Source organism: Armigeres subalbatus, chromosome 2 (assembly GCF_024139115.2).
Source record: "Armigeres subalbatus isolate Guangzhou_Male chromosome 2, GZ_Asu_2, whole genome shotgun sequence".
Lineage (NCBI taxonomy): Eukaryota > Metazoa > Arthropoda > Insecta > Diptera > Culicidae > Armigeres > Armigeres subalbatus.
The window spans coordinates 24,890,732-24,912,698 of NC_085140.1; the positions used below are offsets into that span (position 1 = coordinate 24,890,732).

A 21,967-nucleotide genomic window follows, 5' to 3' on the forward strand; every position below is an offset into this window, starting at 1 on the left:
CCACGTGGAATGCGATAAACAGAGTCGTGTCGCAAGTACTGACGGAGGCAGCAGCGTCAGTTTGGGAGAGTATCTAGTAGAGTGGGGCGTCATGGTCATTTTTTCAAATCAATGGTTTTTCGAAGCCATTGTGGGTCCTGAACAACTGTGCAAAATTTGGGACCGATTGGTTGCTTCCTCGCTTTCCGCATCGCGTTTGAAGTTTGTATGAAAATTAGTATGGGAGAACGTATATTTTTGCATTTCTACTACTAGAGGCTTCAGTTCATCGTAAACCAAGTAGCACATTGCGTTAAAGTATTACCCAAAGGATGCCGAAAAACTTTGCTGAAGAAGGCACGTTGCTGGAACGTCCACGAAAAAAGTTATAACGCTAAGAACATTGAGTGTTCAAACCATATGCAAAAAATCGTTTATTCTGCCAGCACTGCCGTACTACGTAGACCAATAATTTAACTGAGTGTTATTTCAAAATAATTGATCTTATAGGACTTTAGAGCTAATGGGAGCTATCAGGAATCATTTCACAAAGAAAAAAATCCGAAGAGAAGGAAGATGGGTTTTGCCCTTCGAGAACCATAGGTCGTCCGGTAGTGCTGGCAGAAACATTGATTTCTTGCAAATGGTTTACACAATCAATTTTCGAAACGTAATAACATTTTTTGTACACCTTCCAGCTACGTACCTTCTTCGGCAAAGTCTTTTGGCATCTTCCAGACTAGATGCTAACGTATTGAGTCACGTGATTGATGATAAATTGAAGCCGCTAAGAGCAAAAATGTAAAAAAGTACGTTTTCCCATACTAATCTCCATGTAAATTTAAAACGCGATGCGGCATGCGAGGTTGCAACCAATCGAGCCCATATTTTGCACAGTTGATTGGGGTCCCAAAACGATTCAGAAAAACCTTGATCTCACTTGATCGGACGAAGTTTGCGTTTTTCCATACAACTGCGCCCCACTCTAGTATCTAGAGTAGTGAGCAGTGCCGTGTCGTCAGTACGCCGGTGAATCGGAAATCTTCTGTCAACCGGAATTGTCGCAACCTGCTGAAGAAAAGCACCGCCAGTATGGCCGTGGGGCCACCTATCATCGGAACTGTCAGACCACTGTGATAGACGTCGGTAGTTGAGGCACCATCAGTGTGGAAGTTTCCTTCACCGGAAGTAGTGGACTACCCTCGACGCTAGCGCTGGGGGGAGATTGTAGTGGAGCAGTCAGCCAGTTAGCGAACTAGCCTAAGCGAATGTGGCTACTATTTTTTTTTCAATCTTATTCTATTGGTTTTCTTTCATCATTTTCGAAGAAAAACAAATTCTCTTTATTACACTGTAAAGACTCCTTTATTTACATTTGTCCCTTACATATGTGAGTGTTTGCTTGTCTGTTGTCCGTTTGTTTGTGTCCAGTATTGTGTTTTTCTTGCATGTTCCGGTTCGTAAGTATCTGTCTGTTTTTTTTTCTCTGTGATGTAACTGTTTGTTTTTTCTTCTTTTCTTGTATATTAAACTTATTCTTTAGATAATATTTCTAATGATTTCTGTTTTGCATCTTTCTTCCTCTGATTTACAATAACTATTCTCTCTTCAATTATCGAGTTTTGCTGCATCTCTTTTACGTTGCCTCAATACATCCGACATTTTGTTTTCTATGTATTTGTTTATTATTCGCCAGGCTGATCACTTCGAACTCGTCTTCGCCTATTCCGATATACTCTGTGTCTATTTATTGTTTTGCTTTTTTTCCATTTACCGCACTTTAGTAGTATTAGTAGTTCGGGTGCGAGCACGCACATTTACAATTTCCAGTTAATTTCGTGGCTAATTCTATCGAAATCTTTCCAACACTGAGAGAAAAATATAGTTCCAGTAGAAACGAGTCGAGTTAGTGGAAATTATATCAAGAGTTTCGAAAATTTTCATTTACCTTCGTTCGGAATGTAATTCGCGGTTTATTTGATTTTGAAGCGACATGTTAATAATAAATGCATATCTTTTACTGTAGTTACCGGGAGATTCCAAGCAGTGGGATGGCGAATTTACGGTCATTTGCGGTAGTGGAAGGAAGAAGGAAGTGTTACCAGCTAAACTTAAATCTTTCCCAATGGCACAAAAATAAAATCGAGAGGACAGGGATTGGCATTAAATTAAAATGTTATTTTCGAATCATTTCTTTCCTATAATCAGTCTCTAGTTAGCGTTTGAAGTAATTGGGAAGGGGAAGAGGGGTGTCAAAATAAAAAGTGAATCATTTTAGGAACGGCAGATAATTGTGGGTTGCATTTCCTCAGTTTATCAAAGTTCAGCTTAGGCCATTGAATCATCGTTTCTCATCTTATTAGTGCGTACATCTGAGAGGGGTTAGTTTTTTGGTTTTCGTTTACAAATCGTTTTGACATCTGATCACTGGTTTCTGTTCAACGATGTGGGCGTGCTTTGTTTTGGATTCGAGTCTATGTGGTGGTAAGAGGTTGCTGCGATTGGACGTGTCTGTGGGGGAAGCTGTCAAAATTGGTGGCTTCAGTAAGCTGCCACAACGTCACCGAGATGGCGCTGCTGTTCGGGCGTTGGATTTGCGCTTTGCGTTAATGTGGCGAATTCAAATGCGTTGCAGGTGTTCGTGTTTATGATTATTTTCCGAGTGATAAAATGTCCATCCAAATATTTCTGGCGCATCTTACTAAGTCAGCAGTATATAGGTTCGTTAGCATGATATTACTCTCTATATATAGGATACATTTGTTTATCTCTTCTGTAAGCAATATCTAAATAACGGGCAAAACAACGGAAACTGAGCATGGTTACAGATTTTCCTAAACATGAGTACATTTTCTTATTCTCGGGCACATATAAGGTTTGGTTGATCAAAACGAGTAAAAATATAGCTCTCCCACTCTAGTGGAGAGAATTTCTTTATCTGGTTGCTATGGTAATACTTGTTTGTTTTCGTTCGGGAGCTTTGCACGGTATACACGCCTACTATTCAGATGGGTAAACATTACGTAAAATCCATGACGTCACATATTTTTTGTTTGTTTTGGTTTGTTTGTTTGTTTACTATACTAATTACAATGATAATTATAATAGTAAATTTTGCGTCCACTTGATTTATACATACAATTTGTTTTCATTATCTCAGTTTATAATTTAGTAAAAAGCTATTTGTATGTGTGATATCTGTTCGATTTATCTTTCACTTCATGTTTTTGAAAAAAAAAAAGCAATTCATCTTCCTCAGAGTCATTGAATCTTGGAGCTCTACTGAGGAAGATATACGCAAAACCTCGTTTTGATTACCATCCTTCAGTGAGTTTAATTCATTTAACCGAAAACTAAACGCCACGTAATTAGGTGTCGAAAAATGTCTACCTACTACGTTATAATGTTTCAAAACCTGATCCTTTTCAAGCTACGAATCAAGACGCTCATTTGATTAAGTGTTTTGGATCGCTCTTCAGCTGGTTCAATTCCGTCGCGTGACAATAACTGAAACAAAAGTGTACGCGTGAGTAAAAAGAAACTACATATTCGACAACATTTAACCAATTAAGCTGCATTGGAAAATGTCTCCCCGTTTTCCCAATTTCCCCCCTCTATTTGATCGCTTTTTTTTGCACATTAACCCGAGTTGAGACGCACTGAAAAAAATGTTCATCAATTCACCGTTAGTATACGCTTCCTATTTTACTAAAATGCTCATTAATCGTCGTTTTTCAACTTTTGAACAGAAAAGACGAGCTGTTTGAAAACTCTGCTTGTTTGAGTTTTATTGCTATCAGAATTAATTGTAACAGATTCTCTTTTTGTTAATAGTTAGTCTGTTTAGGGCTTAATTTGTGTTTCTTCTTCATTAAAAAAGAGTAATAAGTAATTGTATAAATAATAATAGTTTTATATATATTTTTGTCCTATACAAAGATTTCTCATTTTTCTCAGATATCTTTTCAGCATTCTAATTACCATACTTTAACAATAAAGTATCAATCGTCTTTCCCCAGTTATGGATGAAATGTTCAGTTTTTCTTAGATTTTGCCTATATGATTTTCAAATATTGTCTGAAAAAAAGATGCCGTGGCGTTAGAACAGAAAATATGGCGATCCCAATCGAAAAAAAAGAACGAAAAAAAAAAACTTTATTTGTTTTCTGTTCTGCCTCCATTTTCCGTCATCCAGCTTGCCATTTATAAATATGTAACATCTATTTACTCCTATATAAACGATTTTTAGCCTTTTTCTTACATATTAGAACTTTGCCTGTTTTCAATCGCCAGTGTTATTCACTGCGTGTCAGAGTGAGTAAATATGCCTGCCTTCCGTAATAAATGCTGCAACGTTACACTTCATATCTTAACTTTTCAGGTTTAAAAGGAATAGAAAAAACAGTTGCCACGTTTCCTAAAAAAACATTTTAGTTTTTGAAAATAAAACGAAAATCTAAAAAATATAAAATAATCATGCTCTTTGTAGGCGTTAGGTGCACCGCACCCACGCCTACTATTATTTTCTCCCTCTGTTAGTCTCTTTTTCGCTGTCTATGTCGCCAAAAGTAAACAACTAATCAATCGCCTACCAAATCATCTTATTCGCACCGTGAAAAAACTGTTGCTGAATTAACTCCGTCAACACGACTCTACAGATCAGTTGTGACTCGCCGTTTGTGTAATGCCGCCGTCACTCTCAGTTTCAATACGCGTTTCCATTGAAATTTCGCTCTAGTCAGAATTTTCTCGGAAAGTTTTGCATTTTAAAAAAGCATTCTACCCGCAGCATTCTGATGTTTTAGTTGTTTTGTCTACATTCTACCTTTTGCGCTAGTGTTGTTCCAATTGTTTTGTTCCCCTCAATTGGTGACCATCCCCACCGAACCGTTCAAATCAACACAAGTAGTAGTAGCTTTGCTTTTTTTCTATTGAGGAGAGAAAGAGAGCAACGTCGATGCACCCGATTCGTACACGAACGCAGCTTACAAATCACCGTCACTGGAGTCGATCGAGTAGTCTCAGGCGTAGAATTCCCGATTGTTGGCGTTCTTGGCGTAGGTGTTGGCCGTCGGGGATCGCTTGGGTTCGTCCAAGGCGTAGCTTCCTTCGTCCTTTTTCCGCATTCGGTAGACAATGAACATGACCACCAGGATGGCGCAAAGCAGCCCAACTACGGCGCCTCCAATCACAGCTAGAAGGAGAGAAAAAACAATGGAAGAATTGTGAGATTTTTTTGTAACTCAGAGAACATAATATTTCAGTTTTTTAAGCAGTTTTTCAATAGACCGCGACCTTTATAAGTGTCTCAATACTCAAGAGATACGGAATTGTAAAAGAAAACAGTTCAGGTCGCGTATTGAACCAACACCATCAGCGAATAAGGCATACTCGATAGTCATTTTACCACAAGACTATCACACAACTGTTTCTTGAACCGTTCACACCGGGCTGCAATGCTGTTAACTACTTTGATTCTAATGATTTTTATGTACTATTCAGAATACGAGCTATACTGCCGTTAACCGCAAGTCGAGCACATCTGTATATGGGCCTCCATATACAGATGTGCTCGACTTGCGGTTAGCGGCAGTATATCTCATATTTCAAATTAGCTTAATGGTGAAGATCACACATTTGATCTATGTTTCACTAGAAAGAATATGCGTTTCATACCCACTCTACATCACATTATAAAGTTCATAGTCGGAACACCCTATCACACTTTACAAGTTTAAATTAAACAATTCTCCATAATTTTAGATCGGAGTGCTATCTTCTAATTCTGAATAAGCTAGAAACTGTTCTAGATGAATAAGTTCTACCTAATCCCTTGGATTCATAATCCAATAAGTTAATTTACCCCTAGAGAAATCAGCAATTCTTCATTGCACAAAATATTGACCCAAACTTCCAAAGTCGACAACTTTTGGTGCAGAGAATAACAAACTTCATCCACCCGCAGGGTCCACTGGGCTTACAAGGAAAGCCAACCACCCCCCGAGCTCCATTATTTATCCGGCGATTATTAATGCGCAAATAATTCATTATCACTGGAGTTGGGTTTGCACGATTCGCCGGCAAAGCCGTCCCTAAGCAAGCACATTAATTCCCAATCGAAAACCCTCCGAGCTGTGGAGAACAAAAATAAACCCGAACCCTTGCCCACTAAATTCGCCATCCATCGAAAGGCAACCCGCAATAATGGTTGTCAATTCTTGTATTAGGTTCGAAATGGCATTACCATACACATATCCGTCCCCGATCAAGGAGAATCCTTGTCAAGCAACTACCATCTTCGACGTTAGGACGGACAGAATGCGGTTTAACGAGAAAAGTTTTCCAGTGTCTTTGGAATTATTTTCGGCTACACGTCCCGCGAGTCGACCGACCATGACCACCGACTGCTGATGGCTGACGGAAGCTCTTATCGACGACGACGACGGCTTTCATTAAAATTTAAACCCAATTTGATCATAAATCAATGCCAGTGGAAATGGTTTTTATCGTCGAAGTTGGTGAGTTGATATGAAGCTCACTGGTTGTCAGTCCTAAGCCCGAACGAATGATTCAACTCGAAACTATTAACGAACTGCTGATCAAACATTGAAAAAATGGTTCTGTTGCTGCAGTGCCTTTAATTAGAGGTGTGCGTCGCCGACGTCGACAGTTTTTGGCATCACGCTACCGCTGACATTTTCGCAACGGTGAGTCGCAGTTCAAAATCAGTCACGCTGCTGATCTAAAATAACTCACCCAGAACAAATTTGTAGGAGTCGTGTGAAACTGGCAGAAACTGCACTTCCAGTTCCAGTAAGTTCAGTAAGGATTCAAACCACGAGAATGAAAATTAAACATGCATTTGTTCAGGATACCGTTTTATTTATTTTTTGTCATTGTAACTATGCAATGCTCAAAAGAATGTGCGGTAAAAAATCAGAGGAACTTTTATTCTCTGAATTTTCACTATAGCGACATTTAATTATTTCACTAGTTCGCACTCTGAATTTCTGGTAACTTCGTAAAAATTATCCGTGGGAATTGGGAAATGTCCTTGATGATTCGATTCGAAACGAAACGAAATATAGATTTACTTCCGTGACATCGAAACGAAACGAAATCAAGACTAATTTGAAACGAAATTTTATTTTTTTCCATGTAATTTTAATTTTTGAGCATACAATATCAATTCAATATTTGTAACAGTAACAATTGATTACAATAACGCCGTTACAAATAGTTAATTGAAACTATGTCCTACTGGTCTCCGTAAGTTCAATATAAACAACGTAGATCATTTTCAGTGATTGTTACATCTCCCCCAGGTTTACCCTCGTAGACCTAAGAAGACCTTTTCAAATCCTCCCCTTTTAAAAGTCTATATAGACCGTCGAAAATATTATACAGTACAGTAAACCAATATGGTACGCCAAAATATGCTTGACTTGATTTGCTACAATTGAATTGAATCAGAATCAAGTGAGATGCATCCATTTCTTTATTTCTTTGGTCCTGTAAGTAATTAGTGTCGTCAACAGTCCATGCTTCCCGATGAAAAACCAGCCTTCAGATGATAAGCTAAATTTCAATTATTCCTATCAGTTTTTATGGAAGCAGTCATGGTAAGTATATTTTGAAGTTTGAATTCCTAAGTAAAAAGAAAACGTTTCTAACAAAGTTATAGCGAAAGAACACTCTATTTGTGGTTACCAACATTATTCAGTTCTAGGCAACAACTTTTCGTAAATTTCTTCCGAAAAATCCGGAATGTCCATGCCCATGGTCGGTCTCAGGAACATATAGAGAAATTGCACACAAGAGAAAAAAAATCCTACGAATCCGTTTACCCAACACTTCTGAGCGAATGTTTTCATTACAATTTAACAAAAACTACTAGAAAAAACTAGAAAGGCGCTCTCGATAGGTAGAAATCCAAAAAAGTTTCTTCTGATTATCCATGAGAAATTCCCAGAGGAATTGCTGATTTCGTTTGGGTCATTTTTTCCCAGCTGCATTTTAGGCCATTCTCACCACCACCAAAACTATTTGCATTAAAAGGGCCTTTAATAACCATGAAGATTGATATCCACACAGATATCATTGAAAAAAAAAATATTTGTGGCCATATTCAGAACCCGTTTCACGGATTTCACGGAAACGGTCATATCTCATGTGTGTGTGTTGACCCATTTATGATGTCAATATATCAACCAGTTCAGGAAAAGTTTGAGTAGTGAAAAGTGAGTTATCCCTCCACTCACAGAAAGAAGAAGGAAGATAGTAAACAGAAGAAGAAAAAAGAAAGAAGAAAAGCGAAAGAATCTCGTTTTTAACTTCTCGTACTCCGGTCCTCACTTCTCCCTTCTTTCCACTCATTTCTCACAACTCACTTCTCACTTCTCATTTCCCACTTCTCACTACTTACTTCTTACTTCTCTCTTCACACATATCGCTTCTCACCTTTCTCTTCTCACTATTCTCTTCTCACTTTTCACTATTCATTTTTTACTTTGCACAACTCATTTCTCACTTCTTTTTCACTTTTCACTTCTCTCTTCTCATTTCTTATATCTCATCTCAGACTTATCACTTCATCTCTCACTTATCACTTTTCACTTCTAACTTCAAACTTTTCACTTCTCACTACTATTTCGCACTTCGAATTTCTCACTTCTAACTTCTCACTTATCACCTCTAATTTTCACTTCCCACTACTCACTTCTCACTTCTTACTTTGCACTTCTAGCTTCTCATTTCTCACTTCACACTTCGAATTTCTCACTTCTTTTTCTTTTACTTTCACTTTTAATTTTTTACTTCTCACTTCACTCTTTTTCTAAATTCTTATTTTTCAATTTCCACTTCTTACTTATTTATATTTGCTTTCTGACTCCTTATTTCTCACTTATCACTTTCCACTTCTATCTTCTAACTTCCCACTTCTTCACACTTTTCATTTTTTATTTATTACTTTTCAATTATAACCACCCACTTTGCACTTCAAATTATTCACATCTAACTTCTCACTCCTCATTTCTAACTTCCCACTACTCACTTCTCACTTCGCACTTCTCACTTTTCACTTTGCACTTCGAATTTCTCACTTCTATCTATTCATTTCTCACTTCTCATTTTTCACTATAAAAATTCTTATATCTCACTTCAGACTTCTCATTACTCACTTATCACTTTTCACTTCTAACTTCTAACTTTTCACTTCTTACTTTTAATTTTTCACTTATTGCTTTTCACTCCTCACTTCCCACTACTCTCTTCCCACTTCTTACTTCGCACTTCTCACTTCTCATTTCTGTCTTTTCACTTCAAATTTCTTACTTATCACTTCTATTTTTTCACTTCTTCCTTCTCATTTCTCACTTTTAACTTATTATTTCTCTCTTCTCGCTTATCACTTTTCACTTCTAACGGAGAGGTGAAAGTGCATTAGAAAATTACTTCGACTTAGAGAATATCGAGTAAGGGAGATATCGACTACGGAGGGAACGCAGTTAGTATGATAGTTTCAAGGTACTTTGAATTCCATCGAGTAAGAGAAAATATCGAGATACAGAACATCGAATTAGGGAGTTCACTGTAATTTAAATTTTGTGAAGTTACTAGACAAAAAATATTAAGAATCATGATTTTGAGCGACAAAGCTCACATGAACTACGCTTCGAAGAGTGAGATTTTGATGAACGGTCCGTAAAAAGCATACGCATTTTGACGTGAACTACGTCTAAGGGGAAGCCTCGGATACAGAGTGCCAAATGAAAATTTCCAAATTGGGGACCGTCACGAAATCTAAGATTTCAAACGTTAATAGCGACTTTATCTTTCGATAGATTTTCGAAATTATATTATCAGTAGAATCGGAAACTTTCCACCAATTCGCTAATTGTTTTTAAACTATTGTTTATCAACGTAATACTATTGAAAATTTTAGTTGTTTCACGTCTGGTAACAATTTCAGAACTAACCAATTCCATTCATGCATCCCCAACACGGATATCAGATTGCTGTAACTTACGCACCTTTTGGCCCACCGCTTCATTTTCCCTGTGCGCTTCATTTTCGTTCGAGATTTCAGGCGCACAATTTAGAAAATCGGTCCTTTATCAGGACCATTTACTATACAAAGTGAAGGGTTTGATTTGCCGTGTTAAAATTTGGTGCTTGAATTCTCGAAAAGATTGCTCTTTGTACTGCTGAACGACAGACGATAGCGCGGATATTTTTTTTGCAGCAACCACCGCCGACGGACAGCTCTGATGCGGCTGCGACTGCTACCCGCGCCATAATTTCCGCTTTTAATTTGTGGAGATAATTCGTCTCAAATCTACTATCTTCCAATCAAAATGGGGATCATAAAAAGGAATCCGAATCTTGCGAGAATATTTCACTTTTTATATCAGATTTTTCTTAATCCAAGTTTTTACCACATTACTAAGCACATTCTCAAGATGACTGTCAAAAATTGGATGGCTTCATACTTGACCTCTGTGCCGGCCGTCGGCAGGTAGATGCAACACAAAATTGTAGACAATAATGCGCCTTTCCAAATATTAAACACAACCTAGCATTAAAATTTCACTTTTCAATGCAATTCTCTGTTCCTGTAAATAATATTCGTAACATATCCAGTGTCTTCCATTTAAAGTATTAATCCTGAAAAGGACCGGTTGATGCGCCTCGATACATATCCGCCGACGATTGTTGCGGATGGCCACTCAGTGCTTCACCACGATTTGCTGTACTGCTGTTCACTTGAGTACTGCTGATGAAGGCCACACGATGATGATTCTGCATCAACAAGCGGTCCCAGTATCGACATCAGTGATGTTCGCTCGTGTAATTGGCGGATGCTGCAGATCAACACCATCAAGATTTCGAAATTCTGCCAGCATTGATGGTCGTCGGCGGTGGTTTCTGCAGGAATCTCGTTGTCGGAAGGAGCAGTACTAAAGCGAAATTTTCTCGCATACTGATAGTGGATGGCGCACTTAATTGGTCCTTTTTCTGGACCATCATTTTATAAAGAAGGAGGTTTTGTTTGCTGTATTGGAAATTGTCGCCCAAGTTAAATTTTCTCGCAATGTTCTTACTTTCGTTTTGCTGCTGTTAGTGACTGGGAAAGGGGTATTAAGAGGACTTTTTGCCATTGGCGGCCGTCAACGAGTAGTTGCTGCAGAAAATTATTCACAAAGATGACGTATATGTAGCAAATAAGCGGAAATTAATCAGGGGCTGTCGTCAATGACAGCGAAATTGTACAAGTGCAATTTTCTCTCTCATTTTAACTCGCTGTCGACAAACGTGTTCTACTAAAAAATTAAAACATATTCTATTGGCACTTTGATGTTCCATGAAGAAGAAGAAGAAGCAGAAAAATAATAATCGAAAAAATCTCCACGGGAAAGCATAGGTACGAAGAAGTTTTTTAAAATCTTCTCTTTTTATTTTACTTCATTAAGGGGACAGATTTTAGGCATAAATGTTTAAATAAAATAGCGTGGTGATGGATATTTAAAATAAAATGCGGTTTGAACTTGATGTAATGTTCCCGAAAAAAATGATCAAAAGGTTCGGCATTCGAGCTGCAATTGATATTTGTTCTGCGCGACCCACCAACAATCCGCTCGCGACCCTCCTGGGGGTCGGGACCCACAGTTTGGGAAACCATGTTCTACGGTATAATAAACACAATATTTCTATTCGAAATTTTATTTTGTGATATTACACTTGATACACAGTATAAGAAAAGTCCAACCCAGTACTGCCTACCGTTTTTAATTAAATGGCTTTTAGAATTTTTGAGAAGAGTTTTAAAAACTTCTTCGTATGCTATCCCGTGGAGATTTTTTCGATTATCATCTTTCTGCTTCTTCTTCTTCTTCATGCGACATCAAAGCGCCAATTGAACGCTGCCGATGCTGATAACCGCACGATGATTTCAAGAAAAACCGCAAACGCGCGCGTGACGGTTACGATATTACGATTCTCATTGCACTAAGAGGTTTTACGTAGTTTACGTCGAGCGGTCGTGTCTTGTACACAACCCTTCAAATTTTTTTTGTGTAAATAGTTATTGAGAAATAAAGCGAGATTTGCATTTAATATTTATTTTCATTTATTGAATATTTATTGGGTCTGCTTCATTTGATGTTACCCAACATTATCCAGGGATTTTGATAATATTCGATGACAAATTTATATAGTCGCAGTAAACAAACAAAGTAATGAAGATTTACATAAAAAAAAAAATCATACTCACTGGGGGAACCAGATGTGGGAACCACTCATCGCAAGCACGCTGTAGTTCTTGATATTTTAGAAACAAGCAAAATCAAAGCTTATTATTTAAGCTTTATTTTGAAGTTTGTTGCAATAAGGTGGTCCCACTACATTTTGAGATAAATTTTTTAACTCCTGTATTTCCAATTTTGACATTGTTCGATGTTCTAGAAAGTTGTTCCTTATTTCATTTTGTTGAAAAAACCAATGTTGTACGTCATTTGTATCACGTGTTATATTAACGTGTTGATAATAATGTCAGGGTGACCCCAAAAAATCAATATTCTGATTATAACTTTTTAGATTAAATTTTTAACTTAATTTTTATAATTTGTAGTAACGTCTCCTACAAAGTTTTAGAGCATAAAAAATGCATGTTTTGGTTACACAACCAAGCAGAGATATCACTGATTTTCTTGAAAAAATCCACCATTTTTAAATGTCTGTATTTTTGAATGGGGGAAAGGGGGATCCATTTCTCCCTGGATTAGACAAATCATCAATTAAAAAATGGCTATTTGTACGAGAATATTAAATATCATCAGATCTAGAAGTGTTGTAAAATCAAAAATTCCGCTCCATTCTTCAAAAATAAATAAGGAGGCGTACGCTTCATTAACTCAGGAAGAAGGGTGCGCGTCGCTGCCACCGCCGGTGCAAAAGCGTCGCGTGTCGCTGAACAACATCTGCCATTCCACAAATTAAAAGTTTAGCGGACATTTGTAATAATTTATCATTGAAATGCAGAAAATACTATTGCGGATCTTTTCAAAATTTTCCATTTTAAGGATTCCGTAAAGCTCTTCCGCAGCTGTCAAAGTTCTACCGCAAGCCTGAAAATCTTGAGTACACTGAAACAAAAATCTGCTATTTGGCGTAGTCATCGTAGAATGCCATGGCAAACAGCAGAGAGAAAGTATAAAGGGACAGCTGCGGTAGTTTAAAAGTTGAACCGTAAAGAGGAAAGTTTTCTCTTGAACAGCAATATCTTAAAATCTGTCGTGATAATGATCCGGTGATTTGAATTCACAGTTAATCGCACATAATAGATACTGGATAGACTGATGTTCAGGACCAGAGTGTAAAATAATCGAAAATTTTTAGTGAAGTTCATTTTTCTTCATTTGTCAGTTCACTTCCGACACATTCATAGTCGGCTCTGCACAGTCAATATTCAGTTGAATATTAGTCATTGAATATTTATGCACATTTTACAAATTGATAAATTATCTGAAATCTGAACATGTTTCAAATGAGTAAAGTGATTTATCACACAGGACTGAATCCGATTTTCATCCGCGAGGCACTTTCAGCGGTCAACATCAACATAAACAATGCTAATTATATTTTTTGTCTGCACATAGTAAACACATTCAGTGACAGTCGAATGAATGAGTTCGTGGAGTAGTCGTCTGACTACGTCATTCTATGTTTTGAATATTCATGCGATGTTTGTCAAAATTCGGACTGAAGTTGCTTCATGAAGATGAATATTTTAAGCTCTGTTCAGGACATGCAAATATCAGAAGCACCGAAGGGCGCTTATGACAATAGAACGCTACATCATTTCAATCGATTGAAAAATACCAATAAATATACCGAAACTTCGTATCTTAATAAATATAGCGTTTAAAGGGTCCGCAAAGCCAATAAACACTACATCGAGCTAAATTCCAGTCAATAACCACCTCAACTGGAAACATCTCCTTTATTTCCGTGGGAAGTTCTTCTCAATTTGGGACGTGGGAATTTTGGTTAGCGGCACACGAATGTAGACTTTTCGGCTGTGGCGGCGCAAGCCTCTATTCCTGAGTTAGTAAAGTGTACGCCTCCTGATAACTATAAACATTTTGTTTTGGACGAAATTTCCACAAATAAAGGTGGACATTATAAAATCAACTAAAGGATCGTGTCGTATTCTGAAAGGATATGGAAGCAATAAACCTCTTAACGTTGTCGGTACTTTCGAAGCAGAAGTAATTATCGGATGCAGATCAGCGATTGCGGAGTTCTTTGTCGTCAATGGAGGCCAGCAAGATATTATCGGTGATTCGACGGCCAAGAAGTTGGGTGTGCTGCGAGTGGGAGTAGAGGTGAATAACATCAACTTGGAAGGTAAACCGTTTGCAAAAATAAAAGGAGTGAAGGCAACAATTGAACTGGATCCGAATATCAAGCCGGTGTTTCAGCCATTACGCAGAATACCCATACCATTGGAAACAGCAGTAAACCGCAAGCTTGATCAATTATTGATTCGCGATATTATCGAAGTCAAGACTGGGCCTGTCACGTGGGTGTCTCCGCTGGTCGTTGTGGGTAAATCTTCAGGGGAGCCCAGGCTTTGTTTGGACTTACGAAGAGTTAACCAAGCAGTGATTCGGGAACACTTTCCAATGCCGGTAGCGCGGTTAGGGAAAGGAAGAATATGGAGTAAATTGGACATACGTGAGGCATTTCATCAGGTCGAATTGAGTATGGAGTCAAGAGATGCCACAACGTTTATCACTAATCAAGGATTGTTTCGATTCAAGAGGCTACCGTTTGGTCTAGTAACCGCACCGGAAATATTTCAGCGAATTATGGAGGAGATGCTAACAGGATGCAACTTTGAACTTTTGAAATGGATTTTCAACATCAAATTTAGGGTCTATGAGTGTGAAAAAATATGTTGTAGCTCAGAGAAAGGTAATCTATCGTATGAATAAAAAAATCAACATGATTTTCATAATTGAAAAAAAAACATATGTTATTCCAGATTTCTGCGTGGTCTTTAAATACATAGACATAGTGGAAGTTCCTTAACAGGTTCTCAACCGTAGGGGAATCGGTTGCCTAAAAGTTCCTATCTCTTCAGCCCAATTACAAATACAGGAAACTTTTGAAAAAAAAATCTCGTCCAGCAAAAGGTAGGGGAACTGCTTCTTGATTTCATACCATGTACCCAAATGCCCAAATCTTTGTACCATTCGAGAACAAAGAATTGATGCGAAAATTGTTTTTTTCTCATTTTTGTGATTTTTTTTTTCAGCAGTAAGCACGCCGGATAATAACAAAACACGACACAAATTGAGCCTAAAATGCCTGTTTTGCGAATGTTTTTTTATATAGGAGCATGTCATTAATAGTGGAACAGATACCCTATTTATTTTGGAGACCTTACTCGAAGATGTAAGAATGAAAATCGAACGTGACGAGATAGTCAGTTAGTTAAAACAAAATAGTAACACAATTACATCAATATGTGTTACAAGTAACTGCAATAATTTTATTATATTTATAAATTATCTGTCCCGGATGAAGAAAAGAAAATTGCATGACCATCATAACATGATAATAATAAATCATGAATAGTCAAGGGGCAACCAACTCTAAACTTTCGACAGTATCTAGAAATATAAACAAATACTAGCGAAATACTTCGTCGTATCAATGGCAAATTGATCGAAAAGCCCTGGTTGGGAAAGCATGAAGCACAACGCCACACAGTCATTACAGTCAACCCCGTTATAGGCAACACATAATTTCCGTCTCCTTCAAATTCTAAAAAAAATACCGATCAACTATTTCTATTACTGATGCTTTTCGGACAATCTCTGGGAGTCCTGTTTTGGATTGATGGCATGAGAAATATGAAATGCAGTTTGAAAGTTTTCTAGAATGTGTGGATGGTAGAAATCAGTTGTTTCCAAACCGGAGAAGCACCATGTTTCAACAACTAACTGGCAAACGTCATACCAACCGAAATAGCAACCGTATCTTGTTTGAAGAAAATCATGGATACCAGAAATATCACGAAATTCTATTGCGGGACAATGATTAATATATTACAAGTAATTATTATAATAGCAAAGTTTAGAGTTAGTTGCCCCCTGTGAATTGCGATATTTGTAACACAAACAGTGCTAACTTTGTTGTATTCATTATCGTAATTTGTAATATTTATAGTTACTGACGTAAGACTTACGTCTTCCTTTACTATACTGGGTGTCATTTAATTTTTTTTCATAACTTTTCACGTAACACATCGAGTTATGTTTTGCTCAATTGTAAACATATTTAGTAACGTTTTCGCTAAAGCTAGATGGAATTTTGTTACAAACACAAATTTTGACCGATTCTCCAATAAAAGCAGCATCGAAGTCAGAGGAAATGCTCGAGAAAGTGATATGAACCGTAAGTGTACTAAAGTTTACTAAAAATGTTTAAAAAGACTACCATTTTCCTACTTCTAAAGTGAAGTCTTTGACTACCTGTTGGTGGTGTTGGTTTGCGTGGAAGTGCTCTCAGATTCGACAAATCGACGTTTGAATCTTCGTTTACAAAAGCAGATATTCATCGTTTTGAAAATTTTGTATTGACTTATTTTAACAAACTCAGCCAACCGCCTCAGACCCAGGGTTGATTGGCAGATTTTTTTCGCCGCATTTGTTTGTTTATAATTTTTTGCTGAATTTGTTTTCATCGATAAAAAATATGTCATTCGCATATTCGAACTTATCGACCTTCCCATGCTTCCTTCAATTTCACAACATTACGAAAAGACTGAAATATTCACAATACATTGCTGACAACGTGTCACAATCTCACCCTTGCAAGAAAAAAACAAAAAATACCGCATTGGTCGGATTCCGAGATGGAACCCTGAGCTTCAGCTTCATAGTATTCTTTCGAATCACTATTGCATCCATTACTTTCGCTACTAATGAACTATTCATTCAATCACTTATTATTTTTATGTGAAATATTGCGCTACTCAGAGGGTTTTAAAGAATTTCTACAGATTTCTTCATATTGCATCGGATTTTATAAACTGTTCCCGAAATTATAAGCACACTTGGTTTTTTGAATATTTTTTTTTGTCTTTATTATCAAGACTTTCAGATATTTTTGAATACTTAGTAATTTAAAATATTAAATATTAATTGCAATTTTTTTAATAAGTCTTTGACTATCATGTTGCTTATCATGTCTACTTTCTTCTAGTGCCGAGTTTTGCCGATTTTATGGAATATAAGTCATGCTTTAGGATTTATTTTTATATCAAGCGGTTTCGAGGTATTTGTACAACACAGTTTCAAATGGTTTCTTCAAATTTTAAAACTTAAAATATTGTAACCGAAGGAGAATTAGAAGCATCCGGAGTTCACAGAAAAACTTCAAATAAATGTCAAGCCATCGTTTCCACTTATTTATCATGTTTTTTGCTTTATTTAATCAGTGTTGGCTTATGACTAGGATTCTTAATGAACCCCAACATATACCAAACGCCAAAGAATTTTAATTTTTATGACACGCACCTAGATAAAGTTGTGCACTTTTTCGACGTTTTCTAACCATCACAATATTGACGAATTTCGTGCCAACTCGACCAGCGCACACTGGGGATTTTCAAAAGCAAAAGGCTCGAAATTCAATTACTCCAGCTGACGCTGCAAAATTTCCAGAAAGTAGATGTTTCCTGAAGGGAAAAAGTGCGATAAATCGATTGCGCGGGGTTTCGTGCTGGTCAGACCACTTTAAAGTGCCCGTTTTGCCCAAATTCCCCTAAAAATCACAACATTTCTACTATGCCTCGAACTGACGCTGATATTTTTAGAATAATTATAAGTTTGCTGAAGGGAAAAAGTGTAATAAATCGAATGCGAGGGGTTTCGTGCTGGTCAGACCACTTTAAAGTGCCCATTTTGCCCTAATTCCCCTGAAATTATAATATTTGTACTGTGCCTCGAACTGACGCTGATATTTTTTCAATAATTATAAGTTTCCTGTAGGGAAAACGTGTGATAAATCAATTTCTAGGGGTTTCGTGCTGGTCAGATCACTTTAAAGTGCCCATTTTGCCCAAATTCCCCTAAAAATCACAACATTTCTACTATGCCTCGAACTGACGCTGATATTTTTTCAATAATTATAAGTTTCCTGAAGCGAAAAAGTGTGATAAATCAATTGCGAGGGGTTTCGTGCTGGTCAGAACACTTTCAAGTGCCCATTTTGCCCTAATTCCCCTGAAATCACAATATTTCTACTATGCCTTAAACTGACGCTGATATTTCTTCAATAAATATATGTTTCATGAAGAGAAAAAGTGCGCTAAATCGATTGCGGGTGGTATCGTGCTGGTCAGACCTCTTTAAAGTGCCCATTTTGCCGATATTTCCTTTAAAATCGATATTTCCGCTATGCCTCGAACTGACGCTGATATTTCTTTAATAAATATATGTTTCCTGAAGGAAAAAAGTGCGATTATTCGATTGAGTGGGATTTCGTGCTGGTCAGACCACTTTGAAGTGTCCGTTTTGCACAATTCTCTTGAAAATCACAATATTTTTCCTATACCTTGAAGTTACGCTGATATTTTCTCAACAAAAATGTTACGAAATGTATCGAAGAAGACAATAAAATTCAATGAAGAACATTCTTCAGGAGGTAGAAACATATTGTTCAAACACACTTTGTCTTGTGCGATTCTTTCTTCAAAGGATGCATTTTCCCGGCATATGGAAAAGGAAGATATGAATCCCTTTTATTCAAATGCTTCTAAAGTAATTTTTTTAACTAGAATCAATGTTAATCAATTTGATTCCTTCTTTCAATTGATGTATTTTCATGGTTTATGACAAGGGAAGATAATAATAAGAAGATATAAGATATATTTGATTCCTTCTTTTAATTCGTGTAGTCGCTTGGTTTAAGGCAAGTCAAGCATTTGCCCAACAGAAGGCAAGAGGGAATATAATTTTTGCTATTCTCGTGCAACAAAGTTGTACCGAAATGCTATCATTTCACTCCAATATCGAACTTTTTATAGAAAGCTCAGAGAACAGAGACCCATAATGTTATATACCAATCGACTCAGCTCGACGAACTGAGTAAGTGTCTGTTTGTCCGTGTGTATGTGTGTGTGCGTGTAAATTCACATACTAATTCTAAACCGATTCTCTTACATCAAGTTACAGAGAATAAAGCGTAGTTGATCACTATTGAATTTCATAACGATTGCGCATTCCAAAAAATCTAAATATTAAAATAGTTATGAAACATAGTAATTAAGTTATAGCATGCCATAAAATTCCTTGAAGTATCAACCCATGCAAGCTTTAGTACACGACTTTACTGCCGTCATACGCACATTTGTCACATGTTTGCTTGGATTTCCTATATACATGGGACAGTTATGCGTATAACGGCAGTTTAGTATGTACAACAATTGAAACGCAAGCTTTGATTGCATGCAAGTTACGACGCATAACACCAGAACGTTTCTGCAACTTTCTGATATAATAAAAAATCTCGCATAAAACGCGCACGCTAATAATACTTTACTTAGTGATTTTAAAATTAATGTCACAAATAATTCAGCATTTCAACGAATTTTCCGATAATGCATTTGATTGTTTGATTGGGTTGTTTAATAATGCACGAGAAAGGCAATCACTGCTAGGTGGATCAATCTGGATTTTTTTTTCTTTGAATTCAGTCATTCACTCGGTTTAAGGCAAGAGGATATATGATTCCTTCTTTGAGGGATGCATTTACCTGGCGGAAGGCAAGAAAGAATATAATTCTTATTTTAAATTCACATTTTCTCGGTTTAAGGCAAGAGGAGATATGGTCTCTTTTTCCGAAGAATGCATTTTTACGGCTGACGGTAAGGTAGGATATGAAACATGCATTTCCCCTCTCTGTCATTCCTTACTTTTAAGCATTTATCAGTCTTGTCTTAGAAGAGAACACATGTCTCGAATGAAGACTCAGAGTTCCATACATCAGCGTCAGTTCGATGCACAACTGAAATATTGGTATTTCAGAGGAATTGGGGTAAAATGGGCATGTTAAAGATGACTGACCAGCACGAAATCCCGCGAAATCGATTTATAGTACTTTTTCATAATCGATTTATCACACGTTTTCCCTTCAGGAAACTTATAATTATTGAAGAAATATCAGCGTCAGTTCGAGGCATAGTAGAAATATTGTGATTCCAAGGGAATTGGGGCAAAATGGGCACTTCAAAGTGGTCTGACCAGCACGAAACCCCTCGCAATTGATTTATCACACTTTTTCCCTTCATGAAACTTATAATTATTGAAAAAATATCAGCGTCAGTTCGAAGCATAGTAGAAATGTTGTGATTTTTAGGGGAATTTGGGCAAAATGGGCACTTCAAAGTGGTCTGACCAGCACGAAACCCCTCGCAATTGATTTATCACGCTTTTTCGCTTCAGGAAACTTATAATTATTGAAAAAATATCAGCGTCAGTTCGAGGCATAGTAGAAATGTTGTGATTTTTAGGGGAATTTGGGCAAAATGGGCACTTCAAAGTGGTCTGACCAGCACGAAACCCCTCGCAATCGATTTATCACGCTTTTTCGCTTCAGGAAACTTATAATTATTGAAAAAATATCAGCGTCAGTTCGAGGCATAGTAGAAATGTTGTGATTTTTAGGGGAATTTGGGCAAAATGGGCTCTTGAAAGTAGTCTGACCAGCACGAAACCCCTCGCAATTGATTTATCACACTTTTTTGCTTCAGGAAACTTATAATTATTGAAAAAATATCAGCGTCAGTTCGAGGCATAGTAGAAATGTTGTGATTTTTAGGGGAATTTGGGCAAAATGGGCACTTCAAAGTGGTCTGACCAGCACGAAACCCCTCGCAATCGATTTATCACACTTTTTTGCTTCAGGAAACTTATAATTATTGAAAAAAATATCAGCGTCAGTTCGAGGCATAGTAGAAATATTGTGATTTTTAGGGAATTTGGGCAAAATGGGCACTTTAAAGTGGTCTGACCAGCACGAAACCCCGCGCAATCGATTTATCGCACTTTTTCCCTTCAGGAAACATCTACTTTCTGGAAATTTTGCAGCGTCAGCAGGAGTAATTGAATTTCGAGCCTTTTGCTATTGAAAATCCCCAGTGTGCAGCGGTTGGCAGCACCATCTTAGAATCGAATGAAACTTGGTGGGCATATAGATATGATATTTCTAAGCCACTCTGCATACTTAGTTTTTCAAAAATTGTTAAGAGTAACATTTGATGAGGGCCTTATTTTTTTCATTGATGTTTTAAAAACCGATGTGAATCTTAAATGGCAAGACTTTCAAAAAAGTGTTGTATGGCGGACTGTCGTGAAACTCCCTGATTTTTTTTGGAAAGATATCCAAAAAATAAAAATAATACTCTGAAAAAAAAATATTTTAAAAATATATATCGATTATCAGAAATCGATGAAATTTTCTGCAGATAGGTATTCAATTTTCGTGTTCATATTGAGTGAAAATTTATCAGCGTGTTTTATGCCTACAACGCCGAATATAGGTTCTGTAGCCTATCATCAATCAACGACACATTTTGGACGTATAAAATTTTAATTTTGTTTAGGAAGCAATTTAGCATAATCTCAAATATACTCGATTACCAATATAGTCCACTCTGGCTGATTTGAAAAGACAACGCAGTAGCGTGTCACGAGAGGAAAGCAACGTAGTGAAGAGACATTCCGAGGGGTGCCTCAACGTATGATTGAATATGCAGTATAACATTTCGAAATAATATGCTAGAAATCATCCCATGATCCCATTTTGGTATCTGAGTTCAAAAATAAAATTTTGAATAATGCAACTCAAATTTTCAAAAATTGTTAAATTTGTGTATTTTTTGCAATTATCGCTCTCCTTGGCTATGGTTTTC

General features: G+C 37.0%; 1 protein-coding gene across 2 annotated transcripts in view; it reads right to left on the minus strand.

The window, feature by feature from the left end:
* Positions 1 to 1,316: 1,316 nt before the first annotated feature.
* Positions 1,317 to 21,967, minus strand: part of LOC134218274 (syndecan) — a 144,761-nt gene continuing 124,110 nt past the window's right edge. For both annotated transcript variants that reach the window (XM_062697207.1, XM_062697206.1), the window contains exon 5: positions 1,317 to 5,173. In XM_062697207.1, the coding sequence (XP_062553191.1) occupies positions 5,001 to 5,173 (173 nt within the window). In that variant the 3' untranslated portion in view covers positions 1,317 to 5,000. The remainder of the gene's footprint in view (positions 5,174 to 21,967) is intronic.